Below are 21,770 nucleotides of genomic sequence, written 5' to 3' on the forward strand. Positions count from 1 at the left end.
CTCAAGCAGCCAGTTGGTAGCACAACTGAATACAGGGACAAGTCTCAGATATCTACAAATTCCAGTAATTGCTACCATTATACTTTTCCCACAAAGAAGGGAATTACATTTTTATTACTCTTGACAATATAGTTAATCTAGTCTTCCTGCCTAAATTCTCTAAAAAGAGAAGACTCTTGCCTTTCATATTCAGTGACCATTTTGTGCTTCAATCACCAGCAAATACATCCTCTGTTGTCTAGAGTCATTAGAATATTTACAGTAATTTACTGAAGCGTCCTTCTGTAAAAGTTGTAACAGACACAGTTGGACAGACACACTGAAGCTCTGATTAAATGAAAACCTTCCAATACACCTGTAACTTCCTTTAAAATGCAAGTGAAATCATGTTTTCCTGCAAGCAGAGCATTTTATTTTTAAATTGTGGGGTACCATACTAAGGTAGACCTTTTTAAAAAAATCACAAATGCCAGATGATTTCTTTCAAATGACCATTACATGTATTGTTACAAGAACAAACAAGAATACTGTTTTTGCAAAAGCAAAGATGATTCTCCTGCAAGCCTGCTTCCCATTGCTTTATTTTATTTCAGTCCCTTTTTCCCCCCCAGCTTGCTCAAATGAGTAAAGTACAGGTTGTCTTTCTCAGAAAATGCAAAGTAGAGAAAGAGGCAAAAAAGAGAGTTTGCTAGGTCATTAGAGCCCCCATGTATCAGTAGTTATGCTATCCAGCATGAAACTCAAGTAAGAGATGGTTGTTTGGCAGAAAACGTATCCAAATCAGAACTTACTGTAAGCTATTGTGGCCATGCCAGTGCAGGACAGGACAGGGCTGCCTTGGCAGGCACAAAGGCAGATTTCCCAAGACAGAATTCCATGGAAAGTATCATCCATGCCATAAACATTGCACTAGCTGCTTTGTATTCACTCATCATGGACTAAGGGCTGAGCTTTGAATTTTACTGCTCTGATGCACACGCTAGAAGTGGGAAATAGTGTGAGCTAACCAAGACAAAAGAAGATTCTCTTGGAAGTCACAGTCAGTCCTTCAAGCTCTCTAAAATAAATTATGTTGACTATAGGTAAGGATTGTCTTACGGATTGTGGGAATGTGTGTTAATGTTGTCCAAATACACATCAGTGCCTTTCCAAATTCTTGCCTTTACCTTCCTACTTGGCAAAGTCCCTAGGGGAAAAGAGGCACTTCTCTGCACTCTCGCTAGAATAATAGAAAGGACAGAATTTAGCACTTGAAACTTGTAAGACAGTTTTAGAGACTAAGCCACATGTTACAGTTGTTGCTCACTGCAGAGGCAATAGAGCAATAGCTGCTGTAATTAACTGAAAAACCGTTTTAGGAAAACATACTGCATCCATTTAGAAAACGATCAAGGGCAAAAGAAATCCTATAAGAAATGTGCTAAATACTTCAGAGCAGCATTGTACTCGGCACTTTCATTAGCAGTAAACACCCTGTGGAATTTTCCTCCCTTCTAAGAGCGTAGAACCCATAAGCCTTGGCTTGTTCCACAAGTTTGGGGCAAACAGATTGCACCTGTAAGAAAGAGATTGTTACATTAACTGCCCTACTTTTAAGATTTTGGTCACTCTTAGTTTTCCTTCCTTTCACCCAGACACAAGCACACAGTCTGCACACACTCCTCTCTCCTTCACACTCTCTCTCCCCCTCTCACCTCTTTCCTGGCCCGCTGGACTTGTTTCTCCAGTTCCTCAGGTATCATCTTACCTCTAAGGGACACAGATTTAAAACTTTTTCAGTTACATTCAAACAGGTTAGTTATGTACAGCACTACTGCATTTTACAAAGGCTCAGAGATCAGTCATGGCTTTTGCTTTCTTACCTTTCATCTGTTTTGATGAAGTACACATTCTCTGTACCAATGCCCAGGAAGGAGGCTGCCTTTTTCATGGAGTAATGGCACTGTAAATGAGAGAGGCACAAAAAAAAAGTACACACGCAATTAAACAAAAGAAATAAATTCCTTAACATAGGGAACAGTGGCAAGTACAACAGCACCTAACAGCCATGACAACAGCATATTCTAACACAAAAAGCAAACTGATAAGGTACATATCACAAAGCCCATCTTGTACTTAACACACACAGAAAACTGGAGAAAATGAAACAAAAAAAGTTGTGCACCATGTTTAAAATGCAGGGTTAAGAAAAAAATTGGAAGCTCTAGTTCATACAATTTTTCTTAGAGCTCATTCTGCATTAGAATGAAAAGTAGAAACTTTGAAGTGTCATCAGAGAAGAATTATTAATTGTTTCAAAATGTTTTAATAGAACTAAGTCAAAAATATCCATGAGTGTAAGAGTTAGGAAATGCATGAGGAAAAGGGTCTAAAGGCTGTTTAACTCAACAGCCTGGAAACAATTAATTAGGTCTTAAAGTCCAAGAGCACCACTCCTTGGAAACTGGACCCTTAGCTAGGATGTATATTTGAAGCTTCTACTACTTTATGTTTGTAACAATTCTGTATGCTTTCTCTAATCCCCAGCTGATGGCCACTGCCAGAGACAAGATACTCTGCTAAACTGACCCATGGTCTAATTCAGCAACCCATGTCCACAGGAGCAAAGAGCTCAATTCCAAAGACCTACCAAAGCTTCTGATGAGGTAAAATGGGGATTTGCAAGGCTTTCAACATCCTATCTCTGCAAAAAGATCTGGAAATCATGGTGGTGTGTAGTTCACATGACTGTGAAAGCAAGCAGATCTTAGACAGGACCCAGCACATCTTCATAACTTACTGTGGATTTTGCAAAAGGTCCCAGTGTGGACCAGCCTGCATTTTTCAGAAAATTAAGTTACTATTTTAGCAAAGAATTTTAGCTAGGTCTCATCACAGAGACATATCTGAATGAGTACACAGACACATGCAGCCCACTTCTCACTTTGCACTGAATAAAGGGCATCAGTCTATGAAGCCTGTGGAGTGCAAAAGAGGATTTTAGAAATGGGTGTTTATTTAATCAGAATGTGGTAAAATGACTAAGGTGAGAATGCTATTCAAGCCCACAGACCACTATACACTTTTTACAAACTCTTTTATTTTCAACAAACATTAATGGTTTATCTAATCATATTTCCAGCGTTCACCTTTATAAGGACCTGCTCTGCTATGGATACTCTTATTCCAGCACAAGAACACTTTGGCTTATTCCAGAACAAGAGCACACTGATCTCTGCTTAATTTGTCTTCAAGATTAGCCTGGGAATTCAAGATACAGTAAACTTCTTAACCCAAAGATATTTAGACATCAAAACTACCCACTTATAGCAGTGGAGTCACTTTTGAGAGTACACCACATCCCATAGGACTAGAGAGTTCTTTTCAGAACCAAGACCATCCAACCCTTGGATTATCACTGCCCTCCTCACAAAAATAAGATTGTCTCTTTTACACATTATTACTGAAGGGTTAAAATGAAGCATACTCCAGCAAACACAAAGATGTCTGGAATTGCTGCTTTTCATACAGGAGGTGAAGCCAGGTGGTTAATTAATTCCATTTTCTTCCTGAGAGTTCACACAAATGCAGTTACTGCAGAACATAATTAAGAAAAATGTACAACATTTTAATGTGTGGGCATGAATATATTAAGGGTATTAAAGCCTGTCACGCTTATTTTGATGAGATGGATGATCTCAGAGGGCTCTTTTTCTTTATGACAAAGAGGTTTCCCCCACCACCACCCACTTTTTAAACAAAGGCATAGAATGACATGATGCTACTGAGTAGTTTTAAGAAAGCTTAATTTGTAACATGACACATCCACAAGGCCTTTAGGGCTCAGTCATTTAGACTGTTGCAAGAATAATAACATACATAGGTGGATAATTAGTCTTACATTACATCAATAAAGGTAATAATGATTGTAAGTGGCTTTGTGTTGTTCAGCAGAAGTTTGGAGATGTTTTTGACTGACGAGTGAATCACTTCAAATACGAGTTGCCAGAAATCACTGATTTCTAGCCATTACTTTCAAATGAAAGGTATGAATCACCAAGAATAATCAGATCCTTCCAAACTGAATAAGACCTGCAAATTCAGAATACTAGTAGGCAGACAATCAGTAAAATATATATTTTATTATAAACAATGGTATGAGATACTGGAAGAAAGATAAAAGAGGCCTGAGTGCCTGAGAGATTATACCAAAAAGCTGAGAAAAAGAGAAGGAAGAACAGAGGGAATACAAAAACAAACAGGCTGCAAGAGAAATTATTTTTCCTCCAGAAGAACCTCTGTACTACTTGGAAAATTCTGTCTTTCACTAGGACAGAAAAAGAACAAGACCCGTAATACTACATAGACTTTCTTTGGTGAAAAAAGAGGTCTTTCAGTTATGTTGATGGAAAACATGTAAGAATTTCTTCCCCTTTCTTCATTACTAGAAGCCATTATGCTAAACTGCATTGCATCATTTTAAGAAAAAATATACCAAAGAGCATTTAGCAGCTACAGTCACAAGAGCACCAATTAATCCACTTTTCATAGTTCCCTTTCCAAAAAAAGGAGAAAGAAATATCCAGATTAAAACTATTATTTTAAATACTGTGAGTTCAGGTTACTCTTGGCATGTCTTTCACAGTTTAATTTGTTTGGACAAATTATTGAAGCTGTAGCCATTTTGTAGTAAGAAATTACCATCTTAGAGCACAAGATCAAATTGGAACATTGGTGCATTTAAGATGCGCTGCTGTACTATTTTACCTATATCTAGGCATAGTTTTCATCTCCTAATGATGTTTGTAAAGACAAGGTACTTTCTACCTGTGCTCATCAAAACAGAAGACAAATTTGTATTTTCTTGATTTTAAAAAGTTTCCTAGAAACATGATTGCATAAAGCAATTACCTGATTATGAGATTGTTTTATTACTCATTTTTGTCTGTTGTAATTTCAACAGGGGACAACATGATAAGTTAATGTTGTGTTCTCTCGCTTTGTTACTTTCATGATCAAGTTGCACTGGGGAGGAATTTAGTTTCATTTAATCTAAAAAAACTGCTCACATCAGCATGTACATTTCAACTGTTTACACATCCTCTTCTACCCTTACTTGCCTCAAATTTATCAGATTTCTTCCTTTCAGATCAATGTAGCACATACTTGTGCCAGAATAAAGTTTAGATGGGACTCAGATAGCAAAAGGGAATAAAAAGGTGGGCTGATACCTATAACTACAACAGCATTTATCTCCTACAGAACCACAAATCATGCCTCCAGAAAGTGGGATATAACAATTACTCTTCTGCTGCTCCTGTCTCAAGGGGAATCACACTGCTATGGTCCAGCAAAAAGTATTACAGAGTAGCAGCATAAACAGCGTACTGCATATCACCACAGCTTTGAATATCTAAGCATTTGCTTACAGGAACAAGGAGCCTTTTTATTCCTGAAGGCCAAGCAGAATATGTGAGGACCTTGGGTGGGCCATGCATTAAATATACATCTTTATATTATCCAAGGACATACAAAAAATACATAGCCCCAGATCACATAAGTCATTGGAAGTCTGTGCATTCCCCTGCTTTGCAGCAGGGCAACTCTTTCAACTTGACAAGTGCCAAACTGAAACTTAGAGACTTAGCAAATCAAGGTAAAAATCATTTTATTTCAGCCAAGGCCTAAAATGGCACAAGGGTCTTGAATGAACAGTCATGTCTTTTGACTCCTTATCAATACTGTTCATTATAACCTCATGGCTTCTCCATGCCAATGCTCATGCCTGATTTTTGATGAAGATAAACTCAGGTTGTTAATTTCTCCAAGTTTTGTTTTACTTTTCCAAGTTTGTTTGGTTGGGAGGGTTGACAATTTGCTTCTCCAGGAACCTCTTCAGTTAAAACAAAACAAACAAAAAAATCCAACAAAAACGGAGGATGTTTGGATGAGGGGATTGAGTGTGCCCTCAGGAAGCTCACAGATGACACCAAGCTGAGTGGGAAATTGATCTGTTGAAGGATAGGAAGGATTTGCAGAGGAATCTAAACAAGCTGGATTAACGGGCAAGGCCAAGGGTGTGACACTCAACAAGTCAAAGTGCCCAGTCCTGCACTTGGGTCACAACAACCCCAGGCAGCACTAGAGGCATGGGGAAGAATCGCTGGAAAGGGGCCCAGTGGACAAGGACCTAGGGGTGCTGGTTGCCATCCAGATGAACACAAGCCAGCGTGTGCTAAAGTGGCCAAGAAGGCCAATGGCATCCTGGCCTGTATCAGCAATAGTGTGGCCAGCAGGACCAGGGCAGTGATTGTCACCCTGTGCTCAGCACTGGTGAGGCCACACCTCAAATCCTGTGTTCAGTTTTGGGCCCTTCACTACAAGAAAGACATTGAGGGGCTGGAGCATGTCAAGGGAAGGGCAACAGAGCTGGTGAAGGATCTAGACAGTGAGCCCTGTGAGGAGTGGGTGAGGGAGCTGGGGGTGTTTAGCCTGGGAAAAGGCTGAACAGAGGTGACCAACCTTATTGCTCGCTACAACTGCCTGAAAGGAGAGTGTAGCCTGGGAGGAGTCAGGCTCTTCTCCAAAGCAACCACTGACAGTATGAGAGGACACAGCCCCAAGCTGTGCCAGGGGAGGTTCAAGGGGACAATAAGAATTTAATCACAGGAAAGGTTAAGCATTGGAAGTTTGCCCAGGAAGGAGTCCTGGGCTGGAGTCACCATCCCTGGAGGTGTTCAAGAAACAACCAGACGTGGCATTTAATGCCATGTTCTTGTTGACAAGGTGGTGGTCAGTCAAAGGTTGAACCTGATGATCTTAGAGGTCTTGCCCAACCTAAATGATTTCTAGGTTCTGTGATTAAAAGGTGCAAAATGTTAAATAAGACTCAAAAACTCAAAATAAAAACAATAATAAAAGAACTAGGATTGTATGACACCAGTGCTTCCATACTTGTCTCAAGTGTGGGCTACTGATTACATATATTCTCAACATGGCATATCTGAACAAAAGTTTCCAAAAAGTCATCTAGCTTCGACTCAGTACAGGTGGATCTAAAATAATTATAAATGAATATGCCCATTTCCTCCCTCATAACACTGAATAAACACTAGTGATCTTAGAAAATAGTCACCCTAGCTATTAAAAGCATCAGTTTTACAGTAAATGATTATTGAGTGCTAAAGACTCAATAGTAGTTGTTTGAAGCAAGCAAAGTATTAGAGATCAAAAGCATGGCCTTACAAATAATTTACCAATTTATTTTTCCTGGTCAAGTTTATGTTTTCCTGGTGAAGCAAAGACATAAAAATAAATTTATTCTGGCAGACAATTAAAATTTCTTTTGACATGAATTTAAATGTTTGCTTATTTCAGAGTAAGAAAATATGTTGTAGTTAAACCATTGCAATGAAATAAAACATTACTTCATGATGAAAGTTTCATGGGCTTTCCTTCAAAAGCATTTATGGAACTTGCTTCAAACTCATTTTTTCCTTCTCAACTATTTTGAAGATGTACCAGGAGGGATTAAGTATGAACTGGCATGTATTTCCATACACACACTTTTCAGAAAAAGAAAAGAAAGCAAACAAGAAAAAATATTTTGGGGGGGAAAAAACAAACAAACCACCTTTACTTAGAACATGTGGGCTCAGTTCCAAAAGACATGTTATCTTGGAAAACTCATACAATGCCTTCATCCCTCAGGTTCTTCAAAATAAGCCTCTCACTGCAAACTGTTTGGAGCATAAACGTCTGAGCTAAAATTATCCTAGTAAGTCCATATTTTCTAATACAACAAGGTTCTGTGCAGGCTTCCACTGGGGATTTTATATAGTAGAGTCAGAATTAATAACAACTCTACGCTAATCAAATGATAAGCTCTCAAAACTGAAGGGACAGGGAAGAGAAAAAAGCCGCCAAAATCTACCTTCCAAATAAATGTATGGATGTAACTCAATATCCCACAGGCATTTTGGATTGATATTATTCAAAAACTTTAAAAACTGGCCAGGTATTTTCAATTATTTAAAGAAAAAATGTCTAAAGGTCCAGAATTTTTTTTTTCTGAGAGGCATATGGTGGGTTTGACTCTGTACCACAACCAATCTGTATATTCAGGCATAGGGCAAAATGGGAGCTGCAGAGAGCCATCTCACAGGCCCACAAGTACTGAGTTTAGTACAAATTAAACATGCAGAAAAAAACCTTTGACATCCAAAACCCACCTACAGTTCCTGCTAGACTTTATGCTGTGGGAAATCAAATGCTGCAGACCTCCACAATACAGCACATGCATTCTGCTTCAGGTTTACCCCATGTACAACCTGTTCTTGTATCAGCAGTTTTCAAAGCAGCAACATCTGTGTTTGTTTTCTGAAAGCAAGAAAGCTTCTGCAGGGAAATTTACCATCAGACTTCCCCACTTTGCTCCAATATTCCACATCATATACTGATGTCAGAACTATTCTACCAGTGCTCCATCAGATATACAAATATCATTTTGCAGCTACTGAAAAAAATAAAGTTCAAAAAGCTTTTCTTTGTTTTCATTTTACCTCTTCCGAAGCGAACAGAACTAGTCTTGGCAGACCTGAGAGCCCTTTCTCCTTTATCTCAGGGCAAAATCTGTACCTTGCTAAGTTCATGGCATACATATTAGAAATAGAGCCACCTGCAAAAAGAGACATACAAATATTGGATTAGTCATAGTATGAGTACCTTTCCTGCATCTGAGAGCTTGACCCATTAAGGGAAAAATAAACCCCACAGGCATCCTAGTGATGCATCCATCACAGTTTATTTCCTCCCCTGAAGGCTACATCCATAAAATGAACCTTGGGCTCCGCAGCAGGCATGGAAGCAGAGCCTCTTTGAATGCTCTTTGGGGGTATTTTCCTCTTTGAGGAATAAGAGCTGTGCCCAAGCAGTCCTTCCCAACAGAGAAAACCCTGCCACAGCACCTTCCCCTCTACACTGCAGCAGAACAAGCTCAGCTGCCTGCACCAAGCTCAGAGCCTTGGAGATCTCTTGGGCAACCAGGTCTCAGAGGACCAAGGGAGAAAAAAGGTCTTTGGAAAAAAAAAAAACAAAAACAAACACAGTGAGTGGGAACTGAAAGATCTGCAAGGTAAGATCTGGACAAGTTTTATTCACTCGGGACAAGTTTTATTCACCTAGAAGAACAAAGCCAAAGCAGTAACAAAAACCGTTACATAAAACTAGAACCAAAACAAGGGCAATTAATTTATCTTCTCTCCGTAGATAACTAAGTATTAAGCCATAAATTCTTCTGTAAAAGTAAGGCTTCTATCAAAAATACACATCAAATTTGATGTGAAAAAAAATCCATACCAGTAATATATTAAAAAATAGGGATTTTTATCTTGTTTATTTTTCTACTACTCATATGTAGGCTAGAATTATTGACTTTGTTTCAGTTCGGTAGGGGGAGCTTAAACTCATGTACTCATTTAATTTCTCTTCTCACGCCCAAACTAGATATAAAAGCTTCACAACTATCCCAATCATTTGTTACCTGAATAATCTTTGAAATATCCCCATTATGTTTCATTATTTCAGTGTCATGCGCTGAAACATTGCCTTACAGAACATTTGAAAAACATGGTTTATCAAGCAGCTTTAGAAATATCTGTTTGGCCTGCCTTATTATAACATTTAATAAAATTATAAAAATTCGGAGGAGTTAAGAACGTGTAAATTCTTGCTCCTACAGTTCATAAGCAGGATACAAAGATCTATGCCCTCAGGCACCATGGATTGGCATCTAGCACATAAATCATCTCCCTGTCTGTCAGCTCAGTTGACTCAGTCCAATGAGGCTGTTGGTATTGTTAAGGTCAGGAAGGGCATCAGCTACAAACAATTAATTTCAAATAATTCGATATAATTATATTTAATGTAGAAGTGTTTTCATTCATTCACTGGTCAAAATTGCTGAATTATTACTAGAAACACATAAGATAAGCCTAGAAATAAAAATAAAATAGTTTTGGCTATCACTACACTTTTGCATGCATTTTCAAATATGCAATTTGTATGACTCCAATGTTTATAGAATTAATGGTATTAGACCATTTATAATGATTCCGCTTGAATGTTCCTACCTGGATTAAATATACCATCGCCGTCTTCCCAGCCTATGAATTCAATCATTTTCTTGATGACTGCTTCCTCCACCAACAGAAACACAGGGGATACTTCATATGTGTATCTAAAGAGAAATAACAGCATGGTAATTGGTATTGAAACTAGATAACTCGTGGCACAGAGCATTGCTAAAACTAGATAAAGGCTTCTTGCACCTTTCTCTAATCTATCAGCTGCTGATCACCACCAGCAGTAGGAATCCAAACTAAAAACATTATGGATCTGATACAATAGAGCAATTGCTTAGTTTCTGGCAGCATCTCACTGACACTTCCACTCTCAAAGTAATACACCAGAGTTTTCTATTAATGTAGGTCAGATGCTTAAATTTCAGCTTTACATTTGCAAGTAAACAGTAGACAGGTAACCATTTGCACTCAACTGTGTGCAGAATGCCTCAAAGGAATGAACAACTAAGTTAAGTCTGATTCATTTATTTTTATGTACTAAGTAAGATAAAAGTCTAAGTTTATTAGCATTGCAAAAAAAAAAAACAAACTCTCTCCTCATAAACCCCAACTTCAGCCAATCAAAATCAGAGGGTTTCCCTCTCCCAAAGTCTTGCACAATTCCCGCCTCTTCTGTAACACCGAAAACAGGAATCAGAAGCAAGGAAGCAAAAAAGCTGTTATTCCAAAAAGCATACTAATTCAACATCAAGAGGACAAAGAACCACACTTACACACTGGGGTTCAGTGCTTCTGTAATGAAACGAGCCACTAACGAGTAATAATCTATTCCAGCATACAGCTGATTGAAAAATCTTGGATGATCTGAAAAAACAGATGAAAAGCAAATGACAGGATATACCAGAAAAGGGAATACATCACACTCCCTCTGAGCTGAATGCTGATCGTTGCAAATCACAATTGACTCCATTCTCTCAGTATTCTCTGGATTTGCTGTCCTTTCCTAAAGTTAGACATTCCTTTGAAAGTAAATTTAATAAGTACTTTGAAGCTTCAAAACATGTCTTGAGAAACGCAAGTGGTGCACAGAATAATCGTGAGTTGTTCACAAGTTTTATAAAGCAAAAATAAAAGGGATTGACAATTGAGTATACATAGTGCCTTTAAACAGTGGTTTTGAGAGGCCACAGTCGATGCTCAGCCAAATTTTGCTAAGCCATAGAATACAGGATCCCAAGCAGCTGTGGCTTTTCTCCCAACAGAGTTTCAACACAGAGAGAGAGAGAGAGAGAGAGGAAGTCTAACAGCTTGGAAAATTTTGCTGCACACTTAAAATGAATGAGAAGTTAAGAGAATTTATTTACCTTCCTTTAAACACTGAGATATTACTAATTTTGACAAAATTCTATGCTACTGCTGACTATAAAAACAACTCCATTCAACAGTGGGGTCACCACCTAAATTTTAATCCATAGCACATAGCATTTTCCCATGCAAAACCAGGTAAACAGTATGGCTCCATTTATATTATAACTAGGGCTTCAATAAATGTCTATACTCAAATTAAAGACTATTTGCAGAGCATATTTTTATGTACCACGTCCTTTCTAAGGCGACATATTATAATCTAAAGGCAATTTGCAAAAGCAATATAAACAAAATGTCTTCCACTAACTCAGTAATTATATCTGCATATTATTAGTACACTACCCCTGCAGATCAGTAACACTACTCTGATGTGGTTTTCAAATCATAAGTTCCCTCTCAAAATTATTTTACAGTTTTATTCTGCAGCAACAGTGATTGTAGCAGGGAATGCAGCCCAGAAATGCACAACAAACTATATCAAATGTCTTTCTTACTTAACAAAATACAGCCTAAGCCCTATAACATCTAAAATCCTGAGCTACTGATTCACAGTGCCATTTCCTGAACAGATGTTGTTCATCCCTTTTCACCAAGATTGAATTACCCTGCACACGCTGCAGAAAGGTTAGCTATAGAGAACTAATCCTGCAGAGCTGTGGTGTACTGTCTCTGAAACACTGCAGGCTCTCCTCTCATGGTGTCTGGAACAGGAATTACTGCCTATCAGCAAATTAACAACCGGCAAGACTATTGCTCAAATAGAACAATAATAAATGGAGGGTCATCATCACTAAGAACATATGAGGGCAATGATGGCCACTCCAAATCTCATCACTCAGACAGCAGGAAATCACACCAAAAGGTCCTTCTCCTGCCTGTTTTGCTAGACTGTTATATCATTTGTCTAGGTGACTTTCCCAAGACATCAAAATGACAGAATCTACTATTAATGCAAAGGACATTACGTTAATTACTTTTGATTAGTTTGCCATTATGACATGTATTAGTCAAGCCTGTGGTGACCAGAATTCAGTTAAGCAACTGTTTGCACACTTGTATAGGCAGAAGGGAAACAAACATTCACATTCCCAGTTCCCTAAAAGGTGACAGAGGTTTGTAAAGATTATCCCATCTAAGTTAGCATGCAGAGCAACAGTGCTTAAACCCCATTCCTACTGGTTTTGACGCTGTATTTTATAACATCATGGCAGAGCTTCAGGATCTTCTGATGACATTCTCCAGTGTCCCTCATCTCCAGGTCAAGAATCTGCTTAAGCTTCTCGGGGGCTTGCCACTCACAGACCTAGTGATGGGGAGCAGGGCAGACACCATCAGTGAACAGTTCAGCCAGGAGCAAGAGGTGATAGAGTACAAAGTAATCACCCCATTCAGCTCTGCTTTCACAAAACTTCCCGTGGCAGGGCAGCGTGCCACCAGAAAATAGATCCAGTAAGCTGACCTCACGGGATATTGGTTTTATCATGTCTCAGGCAACACTCAAGCATGAACATTAGAGTAGGAAATGCTGAAAGGCAGAAAAGAAAAAAGCCTGCAGCTCAAATTCTGTTGTTAGCTAAGGCTTTGTAATCACAGCATTTCAGATGCTGCTCTGCCAAGGGGCGGGAGCAAGCAGTGCGTGCCCAAAGGCAAGCACAGTTTATTTGCAGGACCTCTTCCCATACAGCCTCTTAAGCAGGTTCTGCAGAACCCACAGCAATCTTATAATGTTGTCCTTTCATGGTGGTACCACACCCACTTTCCTCTTTCTCCAATGCCTGTGCCTCTGAGGAGAAAACAAATAACTCAACCCCACTCCAAACATGAAAAACACTACAGTCATTTGTGATCTCAAAGAAAATGACCTTTGTATTCAGAGATTAAAAAAAAACAAAGAACCATCATTTACTGGTAGATATGTATAGTAATTATGTTATTGGAAGGTTTATAATACATTCTTTATAAATTTGTAAGGCTGTATTTTATTTTGGAGCCAAGCACAGACTAGAAACAATTTTGAGGCTACTTAGAGTGCAATAAAATAGAGCTTATAAAAAATTGATTTATTGTTCATTACCTTCACTACAAAGTCTCAACAACACTCTATGGCTTTACCTTTTCTGTTACATCATCCGCTTTCTGCACAACTTCTTCCATTATAATCTTACACGCCTCTTCCACAAACTTCTCTCCTGCTTTTGAGTCCATTATTGGACCATTTAGGATGACCCCATCCACCAAAACAGCATTCTTCTTCTGGAGCATCTCCTGCTTGCAAACACCAACTGTAAGAGAAATAACTCATAATTAAAGCAAGGATAAACAAATAATAAAATAAAAAAATATATATTCTTTCATTGCTGGAGATTTAGTCAACTTAAGAAAAACCTCACATGGACTTTTTACCCATACAAAAATCCTAGATTTTGGTGGAAGAATCTTTACAGACAAAAAAAACCCAAACAGATTACTTCAAACATAGACAGTTATTCTGCAGGCAATAATAGCCTACTTGTATTGTACCTACTGCTTTCTCTAACATACAAAAGCATGCAAGGGACCTTCCAAACACAGAGGAAAATGCAGTTCTGGCTTAGAACATGTTACAGCTGTATAAATAGAAATACAGAGAAAGATAATGGGCATTTTTCTTAATTGAAAATGTTTCCCTCCACAAGCCATCCCTCTGCTCCCAATTTTTCATGAAATAACTTTCAGCTTTGATTCCTGTATCTTTATGCTGCTCCTTCCCACCAGCCAGTCCCCTTGCTCAGAGTCTTCTGTATTCTTTGCAGAGTGCTTCACTGACCCACACTCCCTGGAAAAAAACCCTTTCAATGCCACATACCTGTACTTCTTTCTGCCCTTATCCCATTAAGTGCCCTCAGTCATTAATTACAATAATCTGCTGGGCAGATTATCTTGTTTATTCTGTTTATTCCTTTCTCCAGTGATGATCTCTTTCCCCTCCCTCACCTTTACCGAGGAGACATACTTTCCTCCTTGGACACATTTTTACTTCCACCTTTGCATTACCCCTGAGAGCTCATCCAAGATGCTTGTAAGACACTGGCCAACAGTGGCAACTACGTATCTCTTTCATGTATTGATTTCATATGGCAAGATCAGGACTCTGTTTTTCACCAGCATGAGGATGAAGATGAAATTGAGACATTTGGAGATATAGAGGGAATAGATATTTGAAACAGTATCGCCCTGAAAGGAGAAGCAGTAACTACTGTAACCAAATTATCTGGGTTACAGGCACTATCTGTTCACTGATCCTGCTTTAGAATAGCTGAGGTCTATGGAGCCAGGCAGCACTGCCACCATGGGATGTCTTCATTTACAGTGAGGATGAGGCAAGGCTGGGGTGTATGGAGAAATGGGTGTATGTTCTGTGCCCAAAACAGCTTTCTTATTGCTTTACTTTTTGCTCCACTTGCAAAGTAGAGAAGACAGGTGGCTCTTTCACAGGTCTAAACAACTGAATTTCCTTAGGACTGTCAGGCACTGTAGTCTGACACATTCATCATGTTTATCATAATTACAGCTCCTCGTGCTCAGGAGGACTTAGAAGAACAACAGTGATGCTTAGAAATGTGCATCACTTCAAGGTCCATTGATTGAAAGAAACCCGGCTAATCCCATGAGCTTTTATTTTCTGGTGACTCAGAGAAACCATTCAGTTCACTTTGACTTATCAGGGGAGATATGACAAACAAGACAAAATTCTAACATGAGATGGGACCTCACACTTCTCATAATGCTGCCAACAAAAATAGCACACACACACCCCCTCCCCTCGCCTGTCTGAAATTACTTCTATTTTTAATCCAAAAGGGCAGCATACTAAATTTTTTCTGAACAGAGTAGCCTTCAGCCCATTGTTATAGGAAAGGCATAAATGTTCCTACTGGACAGACGGAGAACAAGCAGGCAAAGAGTATTAAATCTTCAACAGGCAAAGAGGGAAAATCACAGACATCAAAAACATCAGTTCTCATCATGCTTTCCAGCACACCACAGCAGAGGCACTGCAAAGAAACTGCAGCTTTGAAAAAGTCTTAGATGTTTACCTCTGGAAACACAAGCTAGTAGGTCAACTTTAGAAGATTTAAAACTCTGGGTATTACCAGGAAATTGAAGGCATCAGGGCTTTGGGCAGAGAGAACAGAGACTAATTTTGTGTTGAGACTTAGTTATTTGATGCATAAATATCTGCCACAAGTACTATTTAGAGTTTAACATAAATACAAAAAAGAATTTTAATCTTTACATCACCTGGAGAGTCTATGATCTCTATGTATGCCAAAGGTGTTTTGTTTCTATGAAAAATAGGACAGGATCTAAAAAAGAACTCCATGGGAGATTAATATCTAGTGCAGAGCACAGATATTGATACTTCCTTTGGTTACAAGCAGAATTGATGGCAGAGCAAGAGAACTCACTAACTCTTTAACTCCTTTTTTTTGTTGGTTTGGGGTATTTTTGTTGTTGTATAGTGGTTTGGTTTGGGGTTTTTTGGTTCTCCATAAACTCTCTGCTAGAAGCAGAGTTGTGAAAAAGATTTCTATTGGTAACTCCCTTAGCCCTATTCCTGTCACTTTTGCACAGAGATAAGATACTAATATTTCCATGGCTTTACAATGATCTTTTTGCAGGAATTCTGCAACAGCAGAACTTTACATTACTTTTTCTACCAGGTCTTTAGGGAACCGAGTCATAGGTGTAACCGCTTCCTGTTTGAAGCAGGTCTGTTCCCCTCTACACACAGTTTTACAGTCTCCCTAGGATGCTTTGTGGATCCTGAGGAAGATATGATCTAGAAAATGGTTGATGGTCTACTCTTAATCCCCACATCTGTTTCAGAACTTGGGCACAGCCTATGAAAAAAAGGCAAAGCAAAGAGCTTAGAAGGAAGAGATGGAAGACAGACTTCATTTCAACAGCATTTCACCTGTGCAAAGCTCCAGCAAAGAGTTTGTAACTCTGCCCATATTTTAATTCATTGAATAATACTCCTTGCAATTATTTACCACTTCCTCAATAATTTTTTTTGGTTATCATTTCAATCTGAATTTGTTGCAAATTCTGCCCTGGAATATACCATAAAACCAGTACCTGAAATTAGCAGAAACTTCACAATTTAGCAATTACTTCACAATCAGGTGTTAAATCAAGCCCCAAGCAAACACATTTCTCTAAGATAGTCTTCAGGTTTCAGAAACCACTACTGGATACATACACTCTTCTCATCCCTCATGATCTTTCTGCAATTGATGATACTTAATCTTCTACTTGTAGTTATCTGACTTCTGGAGTCCTTATGAGATGATCAAACTCTTCCCTATCAAAAAATTAATGTGTGTCCTCTTGGTTGCAGTAAAACCCTGAAGAGGAAAACTAAGTAGATGATAAACATCTGAAATTCTACAATATTTTTTCTTTTATCGCATTTTTTAAAGAGGCCAATGATAAATTTATTATGCTTTAGATAGATAAACCTCCAGAAATATTCCAGTTCACTTTCTATGTTACAATTGAATAGATGCCTTTAACACATTCTCAGAGCTCAGCATCCAAGCTAAAAAACACACTCTATGCTGATGATACATATTGTGTCTTTAAAAAAAAAATTATTCATCAAATGCTCACATTATTTTCCAAAAATTTTGGGCCTTTTATATATCTGTGTCAGACGCATCAGATTGCACTAAAGGAACATCACTTTCCTTGAAGTGGGAGAGCCCACTTCATAGAAACAGCATCTTGTCACATACACCTCTTTTGTTTTCAAATATGATAGGGAAACCATCTAGAGATGTGACTGTAATAAATATGTTCTTTCCTATTTGAGAATACAGAAACATACTCTGAAGCAGACTCAGAAAACAGACTTCCAGAAAATACATCAAATACAATTTCAGCCAAATGGCTCCAGGCTTGAAACAGAACTAAAAATTTAGCAAATGGAAGTGCTTTAACAGAGAGATTAAGAATTACTGACTGTTAAAGATATTTTTCTGCAAAAGAGAAGACTCAATTCTGCTCCAGTTGAAGGCAATTGGGCATTCAGCCACTGGCTTCAGCAGCAGCAAAATCAAGCACATAATTCTCATATTTCATCCTGAAAGAAATATTCTATTACAGAAGCCTAAGTATTTCCAACCAGCATTTCATTTTTATGATCAATATTATTTTCCCAGCAGCAAACATAAATTAATTGGAGTTGGAATAATGTACAGGAAAAAAATAAACATTTTTTCAGATGTTTCTATATCTTTATGTAAGTACTACATATATTTTAAAAGCTTCATCTGTTTCTATATTTGACTGCTCAATCCTTGCACTATAAAAAGAAACTGAAGCATTGTACTTGGCCCATTCTAACAATATTTGGGAGAGTATCATGAAATTATCAAAAAGATTTACTGCTCACAAGGTGAATGAGGAAACAGAAGGGAGTTCTTGTGAAAGAGTGGCGTATGCTTGAATGCCAGAGCCAAATCCTGTTCAGTTCATACTGTATTAGGCCCACTGACTATTTGAGGGAATGCAAAAATCTGGCTTCGACCAAAGGCCTATTTCTACTTTGCAACAAATGCAGTAGTAATTGCCAGCAGTAATCAGCAAAAAAAAAAAAAATTAAATTTCTCATTCTGTATGATCTAGTCATGGGTCTTCTTTCAGTGTGTCCAGCAAAAGAAAATAAGTGCCTTCAGTATCAAGACTCCACCATGTTTCATGAATTTCTGTGGTGCCAGATCATGTATCAAAGAATTAAAACATACTTGTCCCACACTATGCAGCTATTTGAGTCCCTTGGTATAAACGATCTTTAAAGCAACTTCTGTTTCTTTAATCATTGCTTTCTGTACATATGAATAACGTAAAACCACTCCAGTCTTAGGGCAAAAATATATTGTTTCTTCATAAACTGATTTCCCAGGCCTGTTACCAAGTAAAGGAGATGCAGTTTTCTTAAAATCCAGTATATAAAATTACTTGCTGCCCTGGAAAAGCTATCCATAGGGAAAAAAGGAGTAGGCACGTGTATGGTAGGGCTTATGCAATTGTTTTGCAGATTTATGGACCAGGCCTGTGGATAGAGAACAAGTTGGGTACTTCCCCTCAGAAGGCCAGCAACAGCACCCCCACACAGGAATCCTCTGACTGTGAAAAGGCAAATGTGACCTTTATAGAGAAGGACCCAAGGAAAACAAAGTGCTTGTGTCTGGGCTCCAAAACCCGTGAATAGACTCATTGAGCACACTGCTAGCACAGAACAGCAACAGCACTACAAATGGATCCTATTCTCCATCCCACACCTGAATTTCCCTTTCCTAAAGAAAGGGTTGGGAGAATGAAATGAGGAGAGACAGAGATGAATATCTGACAGGGAATGTGAGGACCATGCTAGGACAGAGGTCCTGCTCTCAGAGGAACTTCCTGAGTTCTGAGGAGGGACTCTTTCTAGTCAAATGTTCACAACATGTTGTTGTTGTGCTGTCCTAGGCAGGATTTGCTTAAAAAAAAAAAAGAAAAGGGCAAGTAAAAGTTAAAATATAAGATTCAGACATTTTTATGCAGCCAGTCCTTGGGAACTGATGTTAATTTTTCATAACAACTCTGCAATGCCCTAACCAATAAGTGCAGGAATGATTTGTGCTGTAACATTTCCAATTAGGAAGAAAGGCTGTGGAGAATTGGAATTCACCTTGCTGCAAAACCGAGAAACGGCAAATGCCAACTACGAAAGGGAAATCCCAACTCCCTGACCCCAGTGAGATTCCTTCTCACATGTTCTAACACTTAACACCAGCTAACAGTGTAGGAAGTATCTGAGAAACAGAACTCTTTTCATTTTAATTAAAAGTTGTGTATTGATGGTGAACATCTAATGAATGTTCCTTTTTCAGTGGAAAAGTGACTGAAACTGCAACATTCAATCAAACCACTGTGTATTGTATAGAAGAGTTAACTTCAGGAGGCTGAGTTCAAACAGAAATGATGAATACAGGTGTGACCCACATACAACACACAGAATCCCTGACACTTTTATGGTTCAGTAGAAAAAAAAGGATTAAATGAAAACACAAATAGTTTTTTTATCCAAATGGAAGTTCTACAATTTGTTTTAAAAGGGTTCCTGACAGCATGCAATTTCATGCAAGAACTATATTTTTAATCATAATATAAAATCAACTTTCAGGTCCAGTCTTTCAAAAATCAACTAAGAAGGCAGTAATTTACCAAAACTGAGTTTAATGGGATTCAGTGCAAGTTAAAATGTAGAAATAGATGAAAAGTCTAAATTTCATTTTTGGAAGTTTTACCTGCACATTCAAGTTACAGTCAAAACAAGTATTTTCCTCTCACTTTTTCATATCATAAACACTTCCATATTTTCTGCTTCCTACAAAGGATTTCCAGCTGCTGTTCAATAACTCATGCCTACAACTTAACTCTGAGATATGCCCTTCTTTACTAGCATGGGGAAGCTAGTGCATAGTGAATCAGAATGTAACTTTCCAGACCACTAGGTTCTCTGAACTAGTTCCTACATAGATATTCATAATTTATTAGCCTATCAATTCAATGTAAAAGTAGTTTAAAGTAGCTCAATGCACTTTCAAAATGGAGCAAGCTGCCTTGCCCAGGCTGTTATAACGCTGCTGGTCACAGCAGCAGAGATTGGTCACACAGACGAGGGACCCAGCAGGGCTCTGCACACACCATTTCAGGTTGTGCCCACCGTGGGTTTACTACCTGATTTTGGGAAAACACTCCTGAGCTGCAAGAGGCCAGGCTGCTGCATGGCACTGGCAGGGGCCAGCAGAAGACCCTAGCAATCCTTTTCTAGAGCATCAGTCTGGATGGTGCCTGGTGGAAGCCCAGATCTGATCCTGCTGTGCACACTAGGGCTCAACAATGGCAAGCTGAAAGAGACACAAAGAGAGCCACCACACTGCCTGTAGTCTGACTGATCCCAGAAAATGGATACCTTATTTTGTTTGGAGTTTGTTTGTTGGGACCATGCCAAAACTTAAATCAGTCATTTGACCTCAGCATTAGCACTGCAACCAAATACCAGGTACATACAGCATTTGTCACCTGCTCTTTCCCCTTCAGGCTGGTGCCAGAGCTTTTTAACGTGATATATTGGCCCCAAAGAGGGCTCAGTAATCCCTGAACAATGGAGTAGGGCTGCTTGCGAAAAATTAGTTTAAGCAGCTCAGTCAGGCCCTGCAAGCTGTCTTGCAGTATAACCAGCAGAGGGATGCCAAGCCACTTAAAGACAAGATTTCCTGTTGAAACCCTGACATTTGCCAATGGACAAGATCATATTTATAAGGCTTTTCAGCATACGTAAGATGAGATGTGACATAGGGCAGAGATAGCTAAGCTTTAGAGACACAAGCATTTCCAAATTATCTAGATTTAACCAACCACTTTGTAGAGTCATTGCTACTTTGCTGACAAAAGACTGTGGTCACTAAGAACCACCTTTCTCGTGACATTCATGAGACTGAAAAGCTTCTGGTCCGGTGTCTTTTACTTTGAAAGACAATTCTATTTGCTGACACTCGACACATTTTTCATTAAAAAAATAAAGATCACATATACTCAAGAAATGGTAACAGAGATGGACATTCTTACATTTGAATCAGGTCAAAGACACTTTTTATTACCCTTAGATGAGGCCTGACAATAATTATTAACAGAAATAACCACTACTGATGCGTTACAAGGCAAGAACAATTTGCCTTTTCAATTTATTATTCCCTCATTGCATATGTATAAACCCCAGTAATGCTAAAATAAGATTACTTGTGTGCACAGATGGGAGAACAAAAAGGGGGAAGTGGCCCAAACTTAGCCATGTCCTGATGAGTATCCTGGACTTATCAATGCTTTCAACAACTGCCTCCTACAACCTCTGCAGCTTGTGACATGAGAGAAAGCAAAAAAAGCCACAAGAAATCTAACTTCTGATTTCTGCAAAGCTTGAAGAGGTAAACATCTGGGATAAGCATGAAAAACTATTTCAAACTAGACCACAGAGTAGGAGGAAGTCAGAAATACAGACATGTACTTCAGTGTGTCCATTTTTTCTGTCTTGAATACGTAATAAATGCTTATGCAAATAGAAATGATCTTTAAAGAAGCAGGCAGCTTAAAATAGTCAAGAGCAGGGAAATTAAGGCAAACGAAATCTAAACTGTTTAATAGGCAATAATAGCTGAATCAATATGCAAGAAGATCTCATAATGCATTAAAAAGTGACAATTCCTGGTTGTATAAGTGACAGTTTAAAAGATGCCTTAATCAAGAAAGAAA

General features: G+C 38.5%; 1 protein-coding gene across 4 annotated transcripts in view; it reads right to left on the bottom strand.

Moving 5' to 3' along the window:
* GADL1 (glutamate decarboxylase like 1) overlaps positions 1 to 21,770 on the bottom strand; it is a 119,720-nt gene that overhangs the window by 57,209 nt on the left and 40,741 nt on the right. For all 4 annotated transcript variants that reach the window (XM_077177113.1, XM_077177119.1, XM_054631240.2 and 1 more), the window contains exons 2-8: positions 13,542 to 13,711; positions 12,606 to 12,732; positions 10,835 to 10,925; positions 10,110 to 10,216; positions 8,541 to 8,656; positions 1,863 to 1,942; positions 1,695 to 1,749 (exon numbers count right to left, since the gene is read on the bottom strand). In XM_077177113.1, coding sequence (XP_077033228.1) covers positions 1,695 to 1,749; positions 1,863 to 1,942; positions 8,541 to 8,656; positions 10,110 to 10,216; positions 10,835 to 10,925; positions 12,606 to 12,732; positions 13,542 to 13,711 — 746 coding nt within the window. The remainder of the gene's footprint in view (positions 1 to 1,694; positions 1,750 to 1,862; positions 1,943 to 8,540; positions 8,657 to 10,109; positions 10,217 to 10,834; positions 10,926 to 12,605; positions 12,733 to 13,541; positions 13,712 to 21,770) is intronic.

This window comes from Agelaius phoeniceus, chromosome 1 (genome assembly GCF_051311805.1).
Source record: "Agelaius phoeniceus isolate bAgePho1 chromosome 1, bAgePho1.hap1, whole genome shotgun sequence".
Taxonomy (NCBI): domain Eukaryota; kingdom Metazoa; phylum Chordata; class Aves; order Passeriformes; family Icteridae; genus Agelaius; species Agelaius phoeniceus.